The following is a 19,971-nucleotide window of genomic DNA, read 5'->3' as shown; positions in this document are numbered from 1 at the left end:
TGTGTGGGTCCCAGCACAAAAATAATACAGTGGTTTTTCCACCACAGTATTCCCTCAGTGGTGTAAAAACAATTGAGAGTAGGCAGAGGCCCCTCCTTAAGAGCCCGTCTGTATTTGTTGGTCAGGAAAATGAGCTCTCAAAAGAGTTATGAGCTGCAAGTGTTTGGCGATGCCTCAGAATGATGCATGCTTTAATTTAGAGTTTTGTTCCGCCCTTTGAAGATTGCAATGCCGAATAAAATCCAATGACAATAGCGTTTCAGCTCGCCATAAAACAAATTGTACAAAGACGATGGCAGGACAAATTTTGAATTGTACTCCCATTTTTTGAAGTCATCATTTTTACAGCGCGTCCCCCCCTTGGGAGGGGGACGACAACGTTATTATGCTTTATTGGCTGATGACGAACAACTGCGTTCATAAATTTCGTTATACTAAACTTTATAAAGCAGGAGTTGAAAATTTAAGGTCATTGTAATGTTTGTGTCACCATGTCACAATTAAGTCATTGCGTGTTTAACATCTTTATTACTCTTTTACCTTCTCTCAGAAGATCCATCAATTTCCCCTAGGAGTACATCAATTCACATTTATCCGTTCTAGTATAGACTACATCTCCTAAACACAATCTTTATCCTTAGTTTAACATCCATAGAGCTTAACCAATAACAATGAGTTTCAAAGCAAGGAATTGCGGCATTTACTGTATTTTTTTTGCTCGCTCACTCTTTGTCCAGAGCGACTAGCATAATTTCAATCAACTATTGCACTTAAACATCCCAAAAAGTGCAAGATTCATGTGAGTTTGTACAGCTTTAAAATAAACAAGCTGCTTCGTGTGCTACATTTATAAACAAGTTATAATAACAAACAAATTTTTCAATGGTGACAGAGAGGCATCATTGAACTGCGTGTCCGTTTTTTCCATGCGTGGGATATTATTTGTTGTTCTGGAAAGTAATGACTAATATCCAACAAAACTGTTAGAAATATGTATTTTGGTGTTTGTGTATTTCAATATATGTGTATGTGAATCCATTAGGCCTGCTAGGTTTGGTCTTCCCTCTTGTGTGTTGGGTCGTGCTTGCCAGCCCTCATGGATGACTCATGACAGCAGCAGAGGGGGAGGGGCCTGCAGAACATCCTCAGACCTCAGGACAAACACATTATGCAAATAGCCAAACAGCTAAGACTTTAACTTTAAAACAATAAAGGCATTTCATGCTTGGTGTGCAGCGAAATTATGGGAAATTATACAGTATGGAGAAGAAAATCCACCAGCCCCACTCACACCCCCACACACACACACCTCTACCACACACACACACACACACACACACACACACACACACACACACACACACTCTACTACTTTAACGCATGCATATTTCTGCTGACATACATGTAGTGTATGTGTATAAATATATTTACAACACAACATATAACATGTAACATAATGTTATTATGTTATAATGATATATGTTATGTTGTGTTGTGTGGTAAAAATATTTATAGCACATTTGGTGTATGGGGAAACGCAATTTCGGTCCTCTATGTAACTTGCATGGTCGGTCTGACAATACAGTTCACTTTTACTTTGACTTTGACTTTGATGTAGTGTAGGCCGCCCCCAACACACACACACACACACACACACACACACACCCACACACACACACAAACATGCACACACTACCCACCAGCCCCTCCTCTTCCTGTGACAGCGCTGCTTTACAGTGCAAGCTCTCTAGCTCCCTCTGCGTAGCTTTAGCGAGCAACCTTGGCTAGGCTAAGACCCAACCTTTGATTCCTGATTCTGTTTTCCACGGCCTTCATCTCCCCGACACACACACACACTAACATACACACCCATGCATTGAACCTGCCTTCCAATCTCATGTGATCTAATTTCAAAAGGATTTTCAATTGCATTTCCACTCTTTGGGCTCTGTCACAGACTCCATGGCAGATGTGTTCTCTATCTTTGTCAGTCCGTCTCAAAGTCCTTCTATTCATCCTTTGGACCCTACGTCTGTCTGTCTGCCTCTTCGTCAACCCCATCGCTGTATATAGCAGTATCAACCTCTGTCTCCTACTCTCTCCCCGTAACTCTTTCTGTACTTGAGACTGTGTGTCACTGCCTTGCCCCCTTGCTTTCCCTCTGTCTCCATCTCCATCTCCGTCTTTTCTGTACACAACTCTTCACTCTACCACTCTCTCTCTGTCTCCATCAAACTGTCTTTTCCTATATCTGAGAAGCTCCATCGCCGTCTCATCTCTCTTAATTCTTTGTCTAGACAGACCTTGATCAGAGAGAGACATTCTCTCTCTGATCAAGGTCTGTGTGGATGAAGAGTTATCCAGCTCTCTGGGTTGCTTTGTTTAACGACTATTTATTCACTCTCTCTGTCTCTCTTTCCCTCTCTCTCGACCTAAATATCGTAGAAAAACAACGACAAATCTCTCTCTCCTACATGTCGTCCAATGTCTCTCTGCCCTCTCTCTCCCGGCCAGACATCCGGGGCCTGCAGGCCTTCATGGACCAGGCGTCCAGGCTAGGCCTGGACGTATCCCTGCAGCGTGTCGACCGCAACGTGAGCCGCGTCTTCAGCGACCTGTTCAGCACCATGCGCACCGAGGAGCTCAACCGCTACAGGGACACGCTGCGCCGCGCCGTGCTGCTCATGAGCCCCCGGGGAGCCCAGGTCTTCATCCACCAGGTGAGGCGTCTCAGAGCTGCATCATCATCATCGTCGTCCAGGGCGTCCTCGGACGAGTCCTCCAGTGCTGTTCCTTATCTCCTCGATGCTCGATGACCAGCTAGTTGATCGATAGATGCATCGTCATGGTAAGAATGACAGTCGTTTTGATACCACAGCATTGTTGATTGTGTGACTTGAAAGATGACAATAATATGTACACAACACAGCCAGAGGGCGTCGCGCCAGTCCAACATGGTTTATATGTTGAAGTGAGTTGTAGTGAATTGATAAAGGCTGGGAGGAGATGATGTTAAAAAGCCGGGGGGCAGTGGCTCAGGAGGTAGAGCGGGGGTGGCTGGTAACCGCAAGGTTGCTAGTTCGATCCCCAGCGCCCCCTAGCGCCAAGGTGTCCATGAGCAGGTCACCTTACCCTAACTGCTCCCGGCGAGCTGGCTGTCGCCTTGCATGGCCTACGTTGGTGTGTGAATGTGTGTGTGAATGTCGGGTAATATTGTACAGTGCTTTGGGTTGCCACTGGTTACAAAAAAGCGGTATATAAATGCAGTCCAGTACCGTAAAGCGCTTTGGGTAAAAGCACTATATAAATGCATTCAATTTACCAGAGCCACTTGCTGGTTCAATTCCGCCAGTTAATTTGTTTGATGAGGCAAATCAAAATTGAGGCCCGACAACATATGTAAGGTTCAAGATATAGGTGTTGTTGCTTTGCATGTGCACAGTGCATTACCAAAACAAGCCCAGACATAATTGTAAGTGTACAAAAAATGGCAGTGATTTAATTGATTTGCTACATGCTTTTCTAACTTTAGTTAACTGGGGGCTGCCAACCCGCAAGCTACATGCTTATAAAATATGAATACATTAATAGAATGAATAAACAAATCAACAAGATAACACAGGTCGAATGAAGAGTTAAACTTAGCAGGTGTCCCTGCTCGGCCTAGTAATGATTTAATCCACCAGGGTGAGAGAAGTCAGAGACATAATAAACACCACAGTACAAGTTGTCAGAGCGTTCAAAGTAATCGCCTGCATGAGGGCTTCCATGCTCAAGTGTAGTAAACAAGACTCAAGGCTCATTAAAGATTCATCTTAACATGAACATCCCTCATCGTGAGTTTCCTGAGGCCAATATGTAGCCTCGGTACATAAAAGGCTTAATGTAAGTTGGTATCAAGAGTTATAGTGCCGTGGTCGTTAGCGGGCCAAATCCCATTGGACAGACTTAATGGCGGGTTGACCTGAAACCACATCAAACAGCTGCAACCACCTGAAGCACAGTGACCGTGCGGCGAGAGTACACACGCTGTGCTCTGTTCTTATGCTCTGGTTAAGGCACTGGTTTGGGGGCTTTTACTCATACCCACAATCTACTTTTCTCATCAAGCCTCAGTGCCGAGAGAGAGAGGTCATTTAGTTTATTCTGCGGTGCACTTTAGCGCACCATGATTACATGCTTCCACACATCTATTACTGCGACCAATCAGCTGTCCTTGGCTGCTAATCGATGGCATGAAGAGATACAACCAGTACCTTATGCAAATGTTCAGAATAATATCGCTTATTTCAAGAATTATTTAAACATTTCAAAGGCTGCCAGTTGTATGACGTCATGATTTGATCATGAATTATGTTCAGTGTATAGGTTTAATAAGAGCCCTTGACAGGGACTTGAAGTTTGATGCTTTGGAAAGACATTTTCTGCCACAAAAACATCAACGGATCACAACAATAACTATGAATAAATCCCATTTACTCTCTTCGATGACTGTGATAACCAGTGATTACCTGAGTAGCTGCAATGGTAACCATTAAGAAAGCAACAAACAAAACAGAAAAAACAACCTCCAGCAGTTGAAGTGAGCTTCAAAGCCACTTCAATGGTCTTGCGTACAAAGTGCTTTCAAACCTTTCTGCTCAGAGTGTTAAGTGTCAGTGGGAGAATTCTCAGATGTCATTTGTAATCTGCCTTTGTGAAGGGAAATTATGCACATTGTGAAATAGTATCATGCCAATTGTTCAGATATTCATCGCTATAGAGGACATGAAAGGGTGAAGGGAGCATACTTACACCAAGGCATATGAATCAATCCTGAGTCTATTCTGAATTATGCATACCCATTTAAAACAGATTGCTCACCGATTCTAATAATGATCATTTTTAATCATTATTGAATTAGTAAGGTAACTATCTTAATCAATCATTTATTATTTGTAATTCCTCTCATAATAACGCAATTTCTCGTTCTCGAACTTTCACACATGAACGCGGCCGCATTCTAAATCTTCCGATTTGCAGGCGAGCAATCACAGTCTAATGATCTGCAGCTTGGGTCAAAAGCAGAGTCATCCCAAGTGTCTGCTCACTAATTCCCTTCACTAAGGAAGCTATCGAGGCATTCATGGACAAAATAATCAATGCAATGCCCAGTACGCACTGGCTTAAAAGTTTAATTATTGACACACTGCTTTGATTACGCCATTGTATCCGAAATAAATCCCATTGCAAACACCACAACTTCCTGAAGTCAAACACACACACGAGCAGCACACACACACACAAAATCATACAGAGAACGTCACTGTGTTACTCCACCTTTTTCTCTTCTCTCTAAGACTGCATTTAATCTTGCTAATTATACTCTTTGATGGTCCCTTATACAATTAAGTGGTTGTCTTTCGGAGGACAGAGGACTAAGCTTGGCTCTAACTCACTGTCAGCTACATTGAATATGTTCTAGTATTAAGAGCGGATAGGGCTGTTAATCTATCAAAAGCTCATTAAGGAATGGGTAACTGTATTCACACCTCATCCGATGGGATTACAACGTAAATATGCTAATATCTGAGAGGATGTTGATGTACTCCAGGATGAAAGGAATACGTGTAGAGATATGAATGCTTGGAAGGGAAAAAACAGACCATGAAAGTTACCATGGAAACTAGAGATTGACTCCAAGATATGCAATATTATTCATCCAACATCTAATTAAGATTACGACAAGAGAAAGGAGAGCTACTAGGGTTTCCAGCTACAGTTATTAGTGATCTTGTCTGTCTGTTGCTGTTTGATGTGGTTTCTGTTGGTTTAGGTTGATAAAGAATCCATTTTCAGCCAATTCAGTGCAATATACATTTGGAAATATGAATTTGGAATATGATATTGTGGAACCAAAAGATAAATCCTATTTCAATCCAGCCAATCCAATGCAAAATGGAATACTATTCAATTGAGTCATCTGCGGCTGTAATCGGTGAGCAAAGCCATTTGGCTTCCTTACGACAGTTGTATTTTTCTCTACGAGACTCACCTCCCTCCGCTCAGAAACAGGGCCCCAATGCAAGATTCCACGTGCATGTATCGTATCCATTGTATTTTTACAGACACAAATATGTGTCTGTTCATATATATATATATATATGAACAAACACATATGTATATATATATAAGCTTTTGCCAACCATGTGGCTTTCCGTCTTCATATCGAATCACTTACCCTGCTTCCTCCCAGATAGTGCATCCAGCCGGGGTTACATAGCCGTTTCCACCAGAAGAGCCCGGCTATCTTATTCGACTATCATATTTTTCTGTACCCTTGAAGTTTTTATTAGTTGCCATTTGCAAGCTTATTCATTTGGGGCAAATGCTTAAAACATTTTATGCCCTTGCAAGGTCTCCATCCTATTAATTGTCGGTGCAGCCACTCTGGGCCGTCTATCTTGATGACACCCAAATTAGGGATCTGGCTCTGCAGAGTCTTTGCCAGATCATTTGTTTTCACTAAAAATGATTAAAATGTAAAACAGAATGGGATAGAAATACTTAAGGCTGCAGTCGTTGTGAGATTATTCTGGTTTCAGTTTTTATTAGAATTTAATTAAAATCTCATCGCAAGAGTCTGGCAGATTGGCAGGAAGACCATAGGTTGACACTGAGGAAGCCTCGTCCAATCATATGCAAGGGGGCAGAACCGTTTCTGGTCTAACCAATCAACGATCAAAGCCAAGCCTGTGGGGCTGTATCACCTGGCAGGTGGAGAGTAAGCCAGGATAAACTCCTTCACAGAGCCGAAGTTGGCAACACTAATGGAGAAAGGAGCCTAAACAAAGAAGCAGAGAATAGAGAGGCCAAGGTACAGAACAAGAATACACATTTGTAAGGCTCGTCAAGCGTGAGAGCAGAAGGGTTTGAGCCCAAAAGAACAGACCTGACATTATTTCCGTTGGACATGTCAACTTGAAAACAAATATGCCTTCACATTTCTTAGCAAAACACATTTAGTGACTGAAGGTTCAGGATTTGTTTGCAAAAATCTCATCATTTATTCCACTCAGTTCAGTTGTCTCATGCATGAACACCAAAAAGTTTTTATCTGCAGCTCAAACTACATTCCCTAAAGATGAAGCCAGTACAAATCATTGTTTGTATTTTCTCCATTATGGGTGGCATCTTTAGTTATGCTTCCAGGGTCAGCATAGAGTTCTTCAACCAATAAGGGCCCGTCAAAATAGTGATAGTTATTTTGATTTAATATGTAATGGTATCTTAATATGATCCATATCCGCTATACTGTAACCTGTGCCCCTGGGTAGGTGAGCCCTCAGAGGGACTTTAACAAGGGGGGGTGCAGCAGAATGAGGGGCGTCAGACAGGGTGTGTCAGCTGCACACAGTGGGTGATGGATGGGGCTCCCTGGCAGAAGAGAGGCGAGGAGGGGGAGGCGGATTGCGTGTGTGTGTGTGTTTGTGTGTGTGGGCGTGGGCGTGTGTGTATGTGCCTGTGTGCATGTGTGTGTGCAAGCGCTTGTGTGTGTGTGTGTTTTTGTGTGTGTGTGCACACGCTTGTGTGTGTGTGTTTTTGTGTGTGTGTGTGTGTGTTTTTGTGTGTGTGTGCACGCGCTTGTGTTTGTGTGTGTGTGTGTGTGTGTGTATTTGCATGTGTATGCTTGCATGTGTGTGTGCGCGCGCTTGTGTGTGTGTTCTTGTGTGTGTGTGTGTGCACGTGCTTGTGTGTGTGTGTGTGTGTGTGTGTGTGTGTGTGTGTGTGTGTGTGTGTGTGTGTGTGTGTACTTGCATGTGTATGCTTGCATGTGTGTGTGAGCGTGTGTGTCTGCAATGATCCAGGAGACTGAAGCAATAGTGCTAGCTGCGATGGAAGACAGGAGAGTGGGAAGGAGTTTGCATCGAGGCCAAAGAGGATTCATTGAATGCGAGTGAGAGAGAGGTAGAGAGAGCCAGCATGGGAGCATTATAAGCATAAGGGTTATGAACTGGAAGTTACAAGAAAATGTTAACTTGCAATCCGTAATTGGCGCATGGATGAACTTCCGAGTCCCCACGGTGTTTGTTTTGTTCTTTGGTTTTGATGACTGAATTTGAATGAATAGAAGACTGTAAACATTGTTTACGTATTGTAACTGTCGCTGTCGATACCAGGTTTGATGCAAAAAACATTGTTTCGTAATGATTGAACGTTTGTATTATTGAATCATTATCACTAGAAGTGCAATGTGCTGTGTCTTTGTGTAACCCGTTACCATCTGCTTATGGAGTCGGGTACCACTACAACAATAACACATTATGACACAAAAAAACAATGTTTTACCAGACTTTATGTATATTTGTCAATGGAGATTTTTCTCAGTACAGCGCCCATTCAGTACAACTGCCTCACAGCAGTGATGCAAACCTTAAAAAGTGTCAGTTTGAAATAGCGTGTGAAAGGATAGTTAGGAAAGCGAAGGAAGAATAGTGTGTTAGAGACTCTACTTTGAGAGATTCAGTCTCTAGGGAGAGAGCGTGAGTTTGCTTCAGGGAGAATTGCAGCACATTGAAACCACAGCACAAGAAGTGCACCTTATCCGCTGGAACATGTTGTACTGGGGAGCAGTAATATATGCAGGGTATTCAGCTGCATCAGGGCCCACACGCACGTCCCTCTCTTTATCTGCACTACCGTCTCACTCTCAACCTTTTTTCCCCTCATGTTTTTAAGTCATTAATCACCGCATCGCCACGAATGCCACCGTCATCGTCGCCTCACAGTGAAGATGATCGAGGCAACAGCAATTCAGTGGAATAAGAGACGTTATTCTGGAGTTAGCTTTGTTTACAGGTTATCTCAGCACTTAACACAATGTGTTTTGACCAGAAGCACACACGGGAGGTATCGAGTCATGATTGATGCCGTAAGAAGGCATAGATGCGGAAATGCTTTTCATGAAATAATAATAATAATCTGAATTATGAATGAAAATGTACCTTCATGAAGGTAATGAATTCAATTGTAATAGAGTTTTCTCACAATTAGTTATTTTTATGTTTTTTCTCACGCTTTGAATTGACATGATTTTGATGTGGCTGCGGGGTGAATGGAAGGGACGACTTGATTGGTCACTTAGATAAAGGCGTTACGGTAAAAAAAAAAAACTACAACAGAATACCATGCAGGTAATGATTTACACACATCAAGTGAAGAGGGTAAATGTTACCAGTTTTTCACAGCAGTCTAACTCCACTTGGTAATTAGGGCGCCCTGTATCACCATCCACCCCACAGCACATGGCCCCTGTCCCCCTGATGGTAGCTGACCAACCAAGTCCTTCCCTTCAGCCTGCCTCCATGTCAAAATCATTGTCAAAACCCCAAACATGAGAAAAACTAAATAGTTTTAGTGAAAAAGGAATCATACTCGTAAAAGTATTTTGATTACAACAATTCAGAAAAATGTGTTTTATCATATTTTTGGGTGATCACTGGAAATCTTCTTAAATCTATGTGTTTTTTTTAATCTATTATTTTTGGCATTACTTTGACTGCATAAGGACTGGCATTATTGTTTAGGTACCGGTATTTTCTGTACCGCAAACTATAGCCCAACTGTCTGGACTTTTTCAGTTTATTCTTGTTAATATGCTCCTATTCTCTCTCCTGACTTCCTACCTTAATCAGTGACCAGATAATATAAATTCAAATGGAATACAGATGACAAAATATACTATTACGTGTTGATTTAAATGTAGATAATATATGGCAAGTCCGTTGTCAGTAGAGGTAAATATTTTTGTGAATCGTCAACAGTGAAACGACTTCGCATGGCTTAAGATTCAAATGATTTTACCACACTTGCCAGGAAAGCTTGTACAGACTAGTCATACTAGTACTAAGATGAAGATGCAGGACATGATCTATTCTACACACTAATTTACAAACACTCGTGGTCTAGCTTACTTTTTACCACAAATCTTAAAAGTTTGCACATTCATTTCTTCCGCTGTTTGTTTTTCTTAATTGTCTTAATCTAATCTAATTTCACCGTGCTCAGTGTCATGAAACAATACATACACAGCATACAAAGTTCAGATGCCTACATTAAATGTTGATCCTAACTTTGAGAAAGACAATTTGGAGAGATCATCTTGAATTGTTGGTGATCATTTTTACATAAATCCAAACAAACAAACATCTTCAAATAAGAGTAGACAGAGCAGTGCTTATATAAAGGCTCACTCAATACTTTAACAGAGAAGCAGACAAAAGAGGATGATGATTTATATTTTGCCTCTTGAACTTCTGAAAAGTTTACGGGTTCTACAGTCTGCACTCAGCCATCGAACTGTAACAATGAGCTGAAAGTCTTTATAGAACCGAATCACAATCAAAGTCACCTACTCCTTGGTGTCAAACACTCCATGTCATCCACTCACCAAACAAACAACAATACAATTACATAAAACTATTTTACATATACAAGCATACAGTTGAATTAAGTTTAAATAAGGACAAATGGCCGATTTGATGTTCATAATCGTGCAAAATGTTTCTGCAAGGAATTCTTGGATACGATACATGCACGTGGAATCTTGCATTGGGGCCCTGTTTCTGAGCGGAGGGAGGTGAGTCTCGTAGAGAACCTACAGACAAACATGGGTCCAACACGGTTCCAACCTCGCATCGTGTAGACCGCTAAAAGGATTCCTCCAAAGCATAAAGGGGCACTCTCCACATTTAATGTGCACCAGCTGAACCTGCACGAGAGCACACTGAGGGGGAAACGCATCAAAGCCCTGACCTATTACTATATTATCACCTCCTCGGAACGAATCAGGGGGGGATTTGGAAAACACTAGCTCAAACTGTGCTGCACCTGCGAGACCTCCCTCCAAAGTTAAAACAATCCTATGGTACTCTATGATTATAGTTAATGGTAAATTATACAGAAATTGAGGCTATGTTAAACCGAGAAAGAAGGAAAATTAATCATTAATGTGGACTCGTACTGTTCTCAAAAAGTCGCCAACACCTCCTGCAAGAAAAGTACAATTAATTTCACCAGCTGTTCCTTTTCTTTTTCTATTGGTTCTTCCGTTCGTTCATTCTTTGGTTCATTATTTCTTTCTCTCTTTCTTTCTTTCATTCTCTGTGTTAATCAGCTGGTGGGCTGATTCTAGATTAAGAGACGCAGAGGGGGTACATCACTCCTATCTAGATGCCCTTGACACGCCCGGGATTACAGCCTCCTCCCGGACACCCAACAGCGTCTCACAAGGAGCTATCGCTTTTCAATTTTAAATTTTGGTTCTATATAACGTTGTCAATAATAATTCATGAGAGCCAATATATCTGTTGGCATGAGGCGGTTGCAAATCTGCATTGACATATGAAAACTGCAGGCATTTACCAATTTAGCAATTCAACATTTGATAATATCTGAGCAAATGTTGTTTTTGTTGCTCTAAGGCACTTCTGGCCCCGTTATTTGTAATTAGGTACAATTATTTACATATGCCATGTTGACAGACCTTTCATAGTTCCTAGTATATTAAAAGACACAGTTTCCCATGCCAAAGGTAAAATGTGTTCAGAACATAAATAAAACAAGAGAATATAAATAGCAATTGAGGTTTAGATGTGGAAGCCTTGAAACAAGGATAAAAACCCAAACCCAGGGTCAACTGAGAACACAGAAGAACAATTGGTGTTATTGCTAATGCTGACATATTGAACACTGAGAAGTTCAATGCGGCCAAATTCAATGCTTTTTTAACCTTGAAACACATTGTTTGTCACTTATTCAAAGCACATTTAAGGAGTAGTACAGAGCATGTTTTAAACGTATACAAATTATGTGTAATGTTAGATGTTGTACATGTTTATCACTTTCTCCAACACATTGACACCGGACCGAAAGTTAAATATATGGAAGACAATACAGTGTTTTTTATTGGAATGAAATAATAACTTTCTATTCTTACTTACTTATTGTCTTGCACCTCTCAATAACTTAAAGGCACCCAGTTGTTCTGAGAATAAGCTCCAAGAACATTTTATACAGGAGTGGGAGAGAAAGTTGACAAAACCCACAAAAAAACTACCCGCACCCGTAAGTTGTTATAAATATGCGCACCCTTGTCGAGAAATTGTATTTTGATGCCAAGTACTTTTCCATAAGGCTGTCACAGGTGTTGACGGACTGTGATTTCACAGTGGCTCAGTTTGACATACTATGATGGGATGCTTTGCAGATGGACAGCCACCACAGATGGTCACAGATGGACTAGAGGGAACTCAAGGCTGCTGACAGCACTACCACTATCATGCCAGCACGTGCACACACACACACACACACACACACACACACACACACACACACACACACACACACACACACACACACACACACACACACACACACACACACACATACACGTGCAAACAGGAATACATTAACTGGCACACACAGTCTCATACACATGCATAAGACACTTACAATCATACAGGCACATACAGAAAAAACATACATGTACAGAGACACTTAAACACAGACTGACACACACACAAACACACACATTATATATATATATAGAGAAAGCTACAAACATACAGGCACACACACAAATACACACACACACACACACACATATGAAAAATGATTTGTATGTAGATATTCTGCCAGCAATGTGGTTATCTTAGTTATTTTCTCTTAGCTTAGACATAGCCTAGACTCCATTTGTCATATTTATATCAAAATAACATCTCATGTCTCAACTGTCCACACTGCGATTTCATATCCTGTCTTCAAGTTATTCGGTTATTGGAATACTAATAATATTTAAAAGTTATGCGCATTGCTTGACTTCCAAAATGATTTCCCACAACAGTTTTTCCACAACCAAATGCTTATTGTACTGCTGGAAGGTAAAATAACTAAAGATAAACTATAGATGCATCACAAAGTCTTTTAGAGTTCAGAGTTATAGGGACCCATTCAGTGTTGCACAGTGCTCAAACACAAAAGAAGATTTCTCTATTCTTCTGCTAATTGCACTCCCCACAAATGTTTGGTTTTAATTTGAACTGCTTGGAGCTTGATGCAGCGGAAACGCCATTAACCCGAGGAACAATGGGACACAGCGTTTGCACCTCAACACAAGGCATGCTACATAGTGTGTCATTAAGAGCAACACAGAACCCATCCACAATCTCCAATCCGTGCAAAACATGCATTAAGTCTACAAAGAAATGTAATTCATCCAGGTCATTTGAGGCGGCACTGGTCTTTCTAGATCCACTGCCATGCCTGCGCTGGAAGAGAGTGATGCAACCCTGAATAAAACAGAGGTGGGTCGCAGCTGCACACTGTAGTCACTGAGCCATTGTGTCAACACCGGCTGGGAGCAGACAATTAGTCTGAGAGGGCGAAAGCTTTTTGACAAAACAAACGTCTTTCGGACAAAAAACGGAATGTGGGAAGGTACATTCTCATAAATGTCGTACTGACATTTCACCTATCCAAAAAGTAAGTACACAGACCTAGAGATCAGCAGAAATGACATCCAGTCATCTATGTCCTATGTTGAAACTCCATAAAGATGGGAATGGGAAAGTTGCAAACACTTTTGGGGATCTTTATAAAATGGTGGGATTTTTCAGTTGACCCAGTCCAGCACACTGCCATGTTTGGAACGGGCCCCATGCTAGTGCTACGGAATGTACTGTAAATCAGGTGATGTCTCTGCGTACCCCCATGAACACACGTCGGACCCCACCGCTTCAAGCTATAAAACATTATTTACACAAAATAGAAAACAACAACATCAACGATAACACTTATAGTACTACTCATGATAATAATATCAGCACTACTACTACCACCACCACTACTTCAACTACTACTACCACTGCTACTACTCCTAATGGAACCATTATGAAGGGAACACAGACAACAGTGAAAGCCTGTGGACATCCCCTGCTCCTGTGTCTAACCTGCTTCCCTGACCTTCTAGCGTGCGCTCCAGCCTTGTTGGTGGAAGCTCCTTCCTGCGTGCCTCTGAGGAGGGGGGGCGCGGCCCTCACCTGGCAAATCTGACACGGCAGTCAGCCATACTGGGGGCAGATCAGCCCCCACGGAGAGGGAGGAAGAACTGATTTTGTGTTCAACTTTGATCAAATACAAATATTTTGTCATTTATTTAAATAAAAATAATAATTAATGATGATTTTTGAATAGTCTATACTTTAGTTGTTTACTAAAAATACAAAGTTTGACATTTATGTTGAGTTGGTGCTAATTAAACACCCTGTTGATAGGGGTGTATGATCCGCCCTCCAGACTGACACACACTACAAACCAATGGTTTCGCACACACATGCACACATGTGCGCACACACATTCGCACACACACATAAGCACACACACACACACTCACACACCAACACACAGGCAAATCTCACACTTTCACTTGCATACCGCATACCCACATGCACACAGCACGCACACTTGAATCCCCCGCATACACACAAACATCCACACCCCCACACAGGTGTCTGTGCAGGTGGTGTGCGTGCGTCCATATATGGGCAGCACCCCTGATTTCTCCCCCTCAGATCCATCACTGCCAGCTTTCAGCGCCCCATCCCTTAGCACAAATGAATAAGGCCGGGTAATAATTAAACAGCTCCCGAGGCGCTTTCCAGCCCGATTTTTCTTCTCTTGTAATGAGGAAAACACTTGCAGGCACCCCAGAAGATTTAATTAGGCAGGACCTGCATGCTAATGAGGTGAGTGATTCCATTTTTTTTTTAATTGCTCAACCAGAGTCATCTGAAATAAGAGTTATGGCTAACCCTCAATGTAGGATGTGGCAGACAAAGTGGCATTCAAAGCCTCATGAATAATTTATTCCCATTCACATACCTTTTTTGGCTCCAAAACCTATTTCGGAGAGCAGGCGCAGTGGACACTTTCAGTACTTTATTTACCTTCCCCAATTGAACCCAGAGTGCTGAATGGATGTCCCCTTGTATTCAGGGACGGTTGCTCCGGCGGGAATTGGTTTTAAAGGTTGAACAGAACCATTATTATTTTTGTTCATTTCCTGGAATAAGATTAGTAAGCAAACTCGAATGGAAGCGGCAGGCACAGGGGCCTTGTCGTGACGGGCCCCTGTGAGACAGGCCTCGGGGGGGGGGGGGGGGGCTGGGTGTTCCTGGGTCCCAGGGTCACCTAGCTGGAGCTCAGAGGTGATGGCTGTAGGGTGTAGGGAGGAGTTTATCGGCCAGGGGGGGCCTAACTGTCCCCTTGGTGAAAGCCCCCCACCTCCATCCATCCCCTCGCCCTGACCCCTCTATACTGCTCTTCCATTCCCCACACAATAAAACCATGACAAATGGTGCCTGCCAGCCCGTGATCGATCACTGTCCCAAATTTCATCCTATCTTATGCTCTCTCTGTCTCTGTCTGACTGTCTCGCTTTCTCTCTCTCTCTCTCTCTCTCTCTCTCTCTCCCCCCCCCCCCCCTCTTTCCCATGGTACAGGACCCCTCTCTCTCTGTTGTTCCATACCACAATGTATTTTCTGATCATAATGGTGCCGCGTCTCTCCCTGCTCAGCCACCTCATCGTGCTGCCCTCCTCCTCCTCCCTCATCACCATGGGCTTACATTGTCTGCGTGTGCCTCCTTTTAGAAGCTAACCACCGCGCATGTCTCTGTTTTACTTTCCCTTGAGGCCACTATTCCCATCCACCTATTCTGCATTGGATCACCTCATCAGTTGTTTTTCCCTTCGGAATGTTTTGCCATAAAGATTGTCAAACCTTCACCTTTAATATTCGAATATAATAAGCGTTGCTTATATTATCTAATATACATTTTAACGCATCAACTATACCAACGTTGGAAAGGCCAATGGAAGGACAACATTTATTTTTTCTGTTGTCTACATCATGCTGGTTGCCTGGGGACAACATCTTACAAGGGAGCCATCTCATCTCATCTATGTCAGTGTATGAAGTGTAACACATTTCAGCTTCACAGCAGGATCCTTTTAGGATACACTGGAAGTGTATATGGAGAATTTACGGAGCGTAAAAGAACAACAAAAAAAACTTTTTTCGCCTGCTGGAAATAAGTCTTGGGTCAATAAATAATTGATATCGCCGAGGTATTTTATGCAACAGTAGATGCCGCTGTCTATAATGAATGAATTGTCCCTGCAGGGGCCCTCTGAGGGACCTGGTAGTCACCTGCGGTATAAAGCTAAACTGCAGATGAATATGTTTGAAATATTTAGGAAGTTGGTGGTATTTAGCTAAATTGCAGATGAATGCGTGTGAAGTATTTAGAGGGGTTTGTCTGCTCATAATGGGAAAACAAAACACTATGTTGCAGCACTAGTTCACCCTAAATATTGTGTAAATGACACCATATCCTCAGGTGGGCCCAGAATAAAGGATCATGCAAACAATTTTATATTATGAATGTAATAATGTAATAGATATTATTTTTTGGCCTAGTCTGCCATAAAGTTGAGACCATCATGGCAGTTGGGCACTTTATAATGTAATGGATTTTTTGTAATAGTACAGAATAGGTTACCTGATTGTAAGTCAAGATCATGGCCATCTTAATGATTTTATTAAGTAATTATCATTATGGGGAATATGGAAACTTAGGTATCCCTCAAAGTATGATGAGGATGTTTGAATGAGTAAAATGTCATTAAGTTTTATGTTAAACTTCTCTGCCATGCTACTTTGACATGTGTCCACCTGCAGCCTTGTGCTAAAGCCTAAAAGTTAGAATAGACCTGTAAGCATACTCTAAGAACTGGTCAGTGTCCATTCATAAAACTGCTTCTTCATTTACAACAAATTTAAAATAATAACCAAAAGGGAAGAAACAATGAACTTACAAACATACATACATACATACATACAAACATACATACATGCATACATACATTCATGCATACATACATACATACATACATACATACATACATACATGCACACATACATGCACACATACATGCATAAATAAACACATACATGCATACATACATACATACATACATACATACATACATACATACATACATACATACGTACATACATACATACATACATACATGCATACATACAGGTGTACATTCATACATACATGCACACATACATACACACATCCATGCATACATAAATACATAAATACAAAAATGCATAAATACACACATAAATACACACATACATGCATGCATACATACATACATACATACATACATACATACATACATACATACATACATACATACATACATGCTTAAATACAAAAATGCATATTGACATGCATACATACATGTATATATACAAACATCAAAATCATAGACACATTTTCGCTGAGAAATATTGTTTCACAAAAAAATAGATTAATATATTTTGCATGTTAAACAATAACAATCCTCCTAACATTTCTGGAACTGTCTCAATTGTAATGCTAAATTGTCCTTTATTACAATCATTGACATTGTAATGTCACTATATCGTTTATTCATTTGATTCTCAGAATTTTTTTTGCATTTTCTTTATTGTTTCATCAGTAGTTTTTGTCACAATTAATTGTGTTTGCTCTCTATTTCTCGTGTGGGATAGGATGCACCATTGCACCTAATTCCTCTTTCTATGCCAGAACAAACGTAGAAGTGTGCTGTGCAAGTTCACCAAAGCTTGAAGAGAATGTCGAAAACTTTTGACTCCGAGATTGCTGCAGTCGGCTCAAGATTATTGCCCAAGTCCCATGTGGTAGAGACAAAAAATAGTACAGGTTTAAAAGGTAATTTCTAAACCAACCAATTGGAAAAACAATGGGCGTATAGGCACTCAATACACAGTGTGCCACCTTCCAGGGGCTCTGAAGAAACGTCCAATTAAATTACAGACCCTGTGGAAGGAAGAAAGATTGAATTATATCAAATTCCATTTTCTCTATTTACTCATTGAACTTTCTCTTTTAATGCATCATTGACATTCAAACAGTTATCCACAAATGCCTGCTATACAAAGATACATATGCCAGCAAACACACTCACACGCCCCGTTGACAATGTCCTTTCGTCTTTGAAAAATCTTTAGTCATCAAAAAATAATCATGCATTAATGCAATTACAATTTAGAATGGATTCAAAGAGAATACATTATCGGGCTCTAAGTTAAGCCCCAGTGTAACCTTTGAATGAATACATGAATCCTTTGAATAAGATTGTGTAGATCTCGGTGTTTGATACGTGCTTGAGAAATCTCTGCGACAAAGCGGATGGATTGCTCTTCGGTTGCGACCACACGCACACCTTTGGAAACATCAGCGTGTGCCAGGTGTGAACATATGTGTGTGTACCGTATGTTTTGGTAAATGTGTGTCCGCTGGTGATTCTTGATTTGTTTTCCGTTGACGAGCAGGAGGGGTAAGTCAGAGCTCTGCTCCTTAGGTTTGATCCTGGTAACAGATTTCCCCTGTTGCTCGGAGCAGATAGACCCATGGGAGCAACAGGGTGAACCCACGCTCAGAAATCGTGTTTGGACGTCTCCGCGTGAGAAACAGATATAAGACGGATTATAGAAATCCAAACACGGAGGTGTTTAGTGGAAGGCAAAAGAGGCAAATGAGGTCAAGGAACCAGGTGGACCACGAAGATAGCCACAGCTGATCATAATTGTTCATTAGGACAGGTGAAGCCATAAACATTAACGAGACACTAAGCACATATACTGTATATATATATATATATATATATATATATATATATATATATATATATATATATATATATATATACATACATATACATTTTTCTCATCGTATTCAGAACTGAAAACTATACCAATACTACGTTACTTTTAAACTTTGCTTATTGTACCATTTCATTTAGGGCTCCCATTGTAAATGTGTATTTCATATATTGGATAGCGAAGAGCTTGTTGAGGGAAAAAAAAAGGGTTTAATCCTAATCACATCATCAATAGTGCTATAGTTGTGTACCTAGCAGTATGATCAGATAACCAGTCAGCCGTGCAATCACTCAATAACTGTTTTGTTTTTTTATTGACCAAGGCAAATGCACAAACACACACACACACACACACACACACACACACACACACACACACACACACAAACACACACACACACACACACGCAAATAAACCATAGGCAAATACTTGTCTTTTTCACTTCATTAGAGATTGATTTAATGTTATAGTATAGGCCTGTGTACAGCTTTTTCCTTTTGAGGTACGCGTTAAATGCAATTAGTTCTTGTTAACCTGGACGCCTTAGGAGATAATCTTTGAAACATTTTCATGAAAATGTCATTATCTATAATTGACACATGAGTACCGGCAATTACAGCTGTTTAACTTTCCCTCCCTTGAGAACTTCGTCCAACCCATCACATGCCTATGCTGAGGACGATCCTGTTGAGTAAAAGAAAAATGGGAACACACACACATGCATTTACCACAGTAACACAAACTCCTGTGGGCACATCCACCCATGATCAGGATGAATGATTCATGAGAGAAAGCGCAGTACTATATAGGAACGAGAGGCGTGTTGAGCAGAGGCGGATGCAAAACGCGGGGAAGATATAGCGGGGATAAATATGAACCACCGCTCAGAGGGTTCCTCCCCACCCCCAGCTCAGACGGGGCCAGCCAAGCATGCCAGTGGGGCTGATGAGAGGAGGCTGGTGGGGGGATCGGTAATGGCCATGAGTGTGTGGGGGGGGGGTCCAGAGGTGGGTGTCCTGGGGAAGCAGAGAATGAGTAGGAAGGGTGTGTGTGCCGTCCGGGATATCCTGTAGAATCCCCCTCCCCTCCCTGATGCATCCCGCCCCAACGCACACACATGTCCCGCCCCCCTCTCAAATAGGCCCCCCTTCCAGTCCTCTATTCAAAAGGCAATAATTGCATCATTTT

General features: G+C 41.5%; 1 protein-coding gene across 1 annotated transcript in view; it reads left to right on the top strand.

Annotated features, from left to right (window-relative positions):
- The window catches only part of grid1a (glutamate receptor, ionotropic, delta 1a), a gene marked incomplete at both ends in the record, with an annotated part of 225,991 nt that overhangs the window by 147,695 nt on the left and 58,325 nt on the right, over positions 1-19,971 (top strand). Inside the window, one exon of the mRNA XM_079730268.1 lies at positions 2,515-2,720. Coding sequence (XP_079586394.1) covers positions 2,515-2,720 — 206 coding nt within the window. The remainder of the gene's footprint in view (positions 1-2,514; positions 2,721-19,971) is intronic.

The sequence above is a fragment of the Pollachius pollachius genome, assembly GCF_949987615.1.
Source record: "Pollachius pollachius genome assembly, chromosome: 2".
Lineage (NCBI taxonomy): Eukaryota > Metazoa > Chordata > Actinopteri > Gadiformes > Gadidae > Pollachius > Pollachius pollachius.
This window is presented reverse-complemented; position numbering and strand designations above follow the sequence as displayed.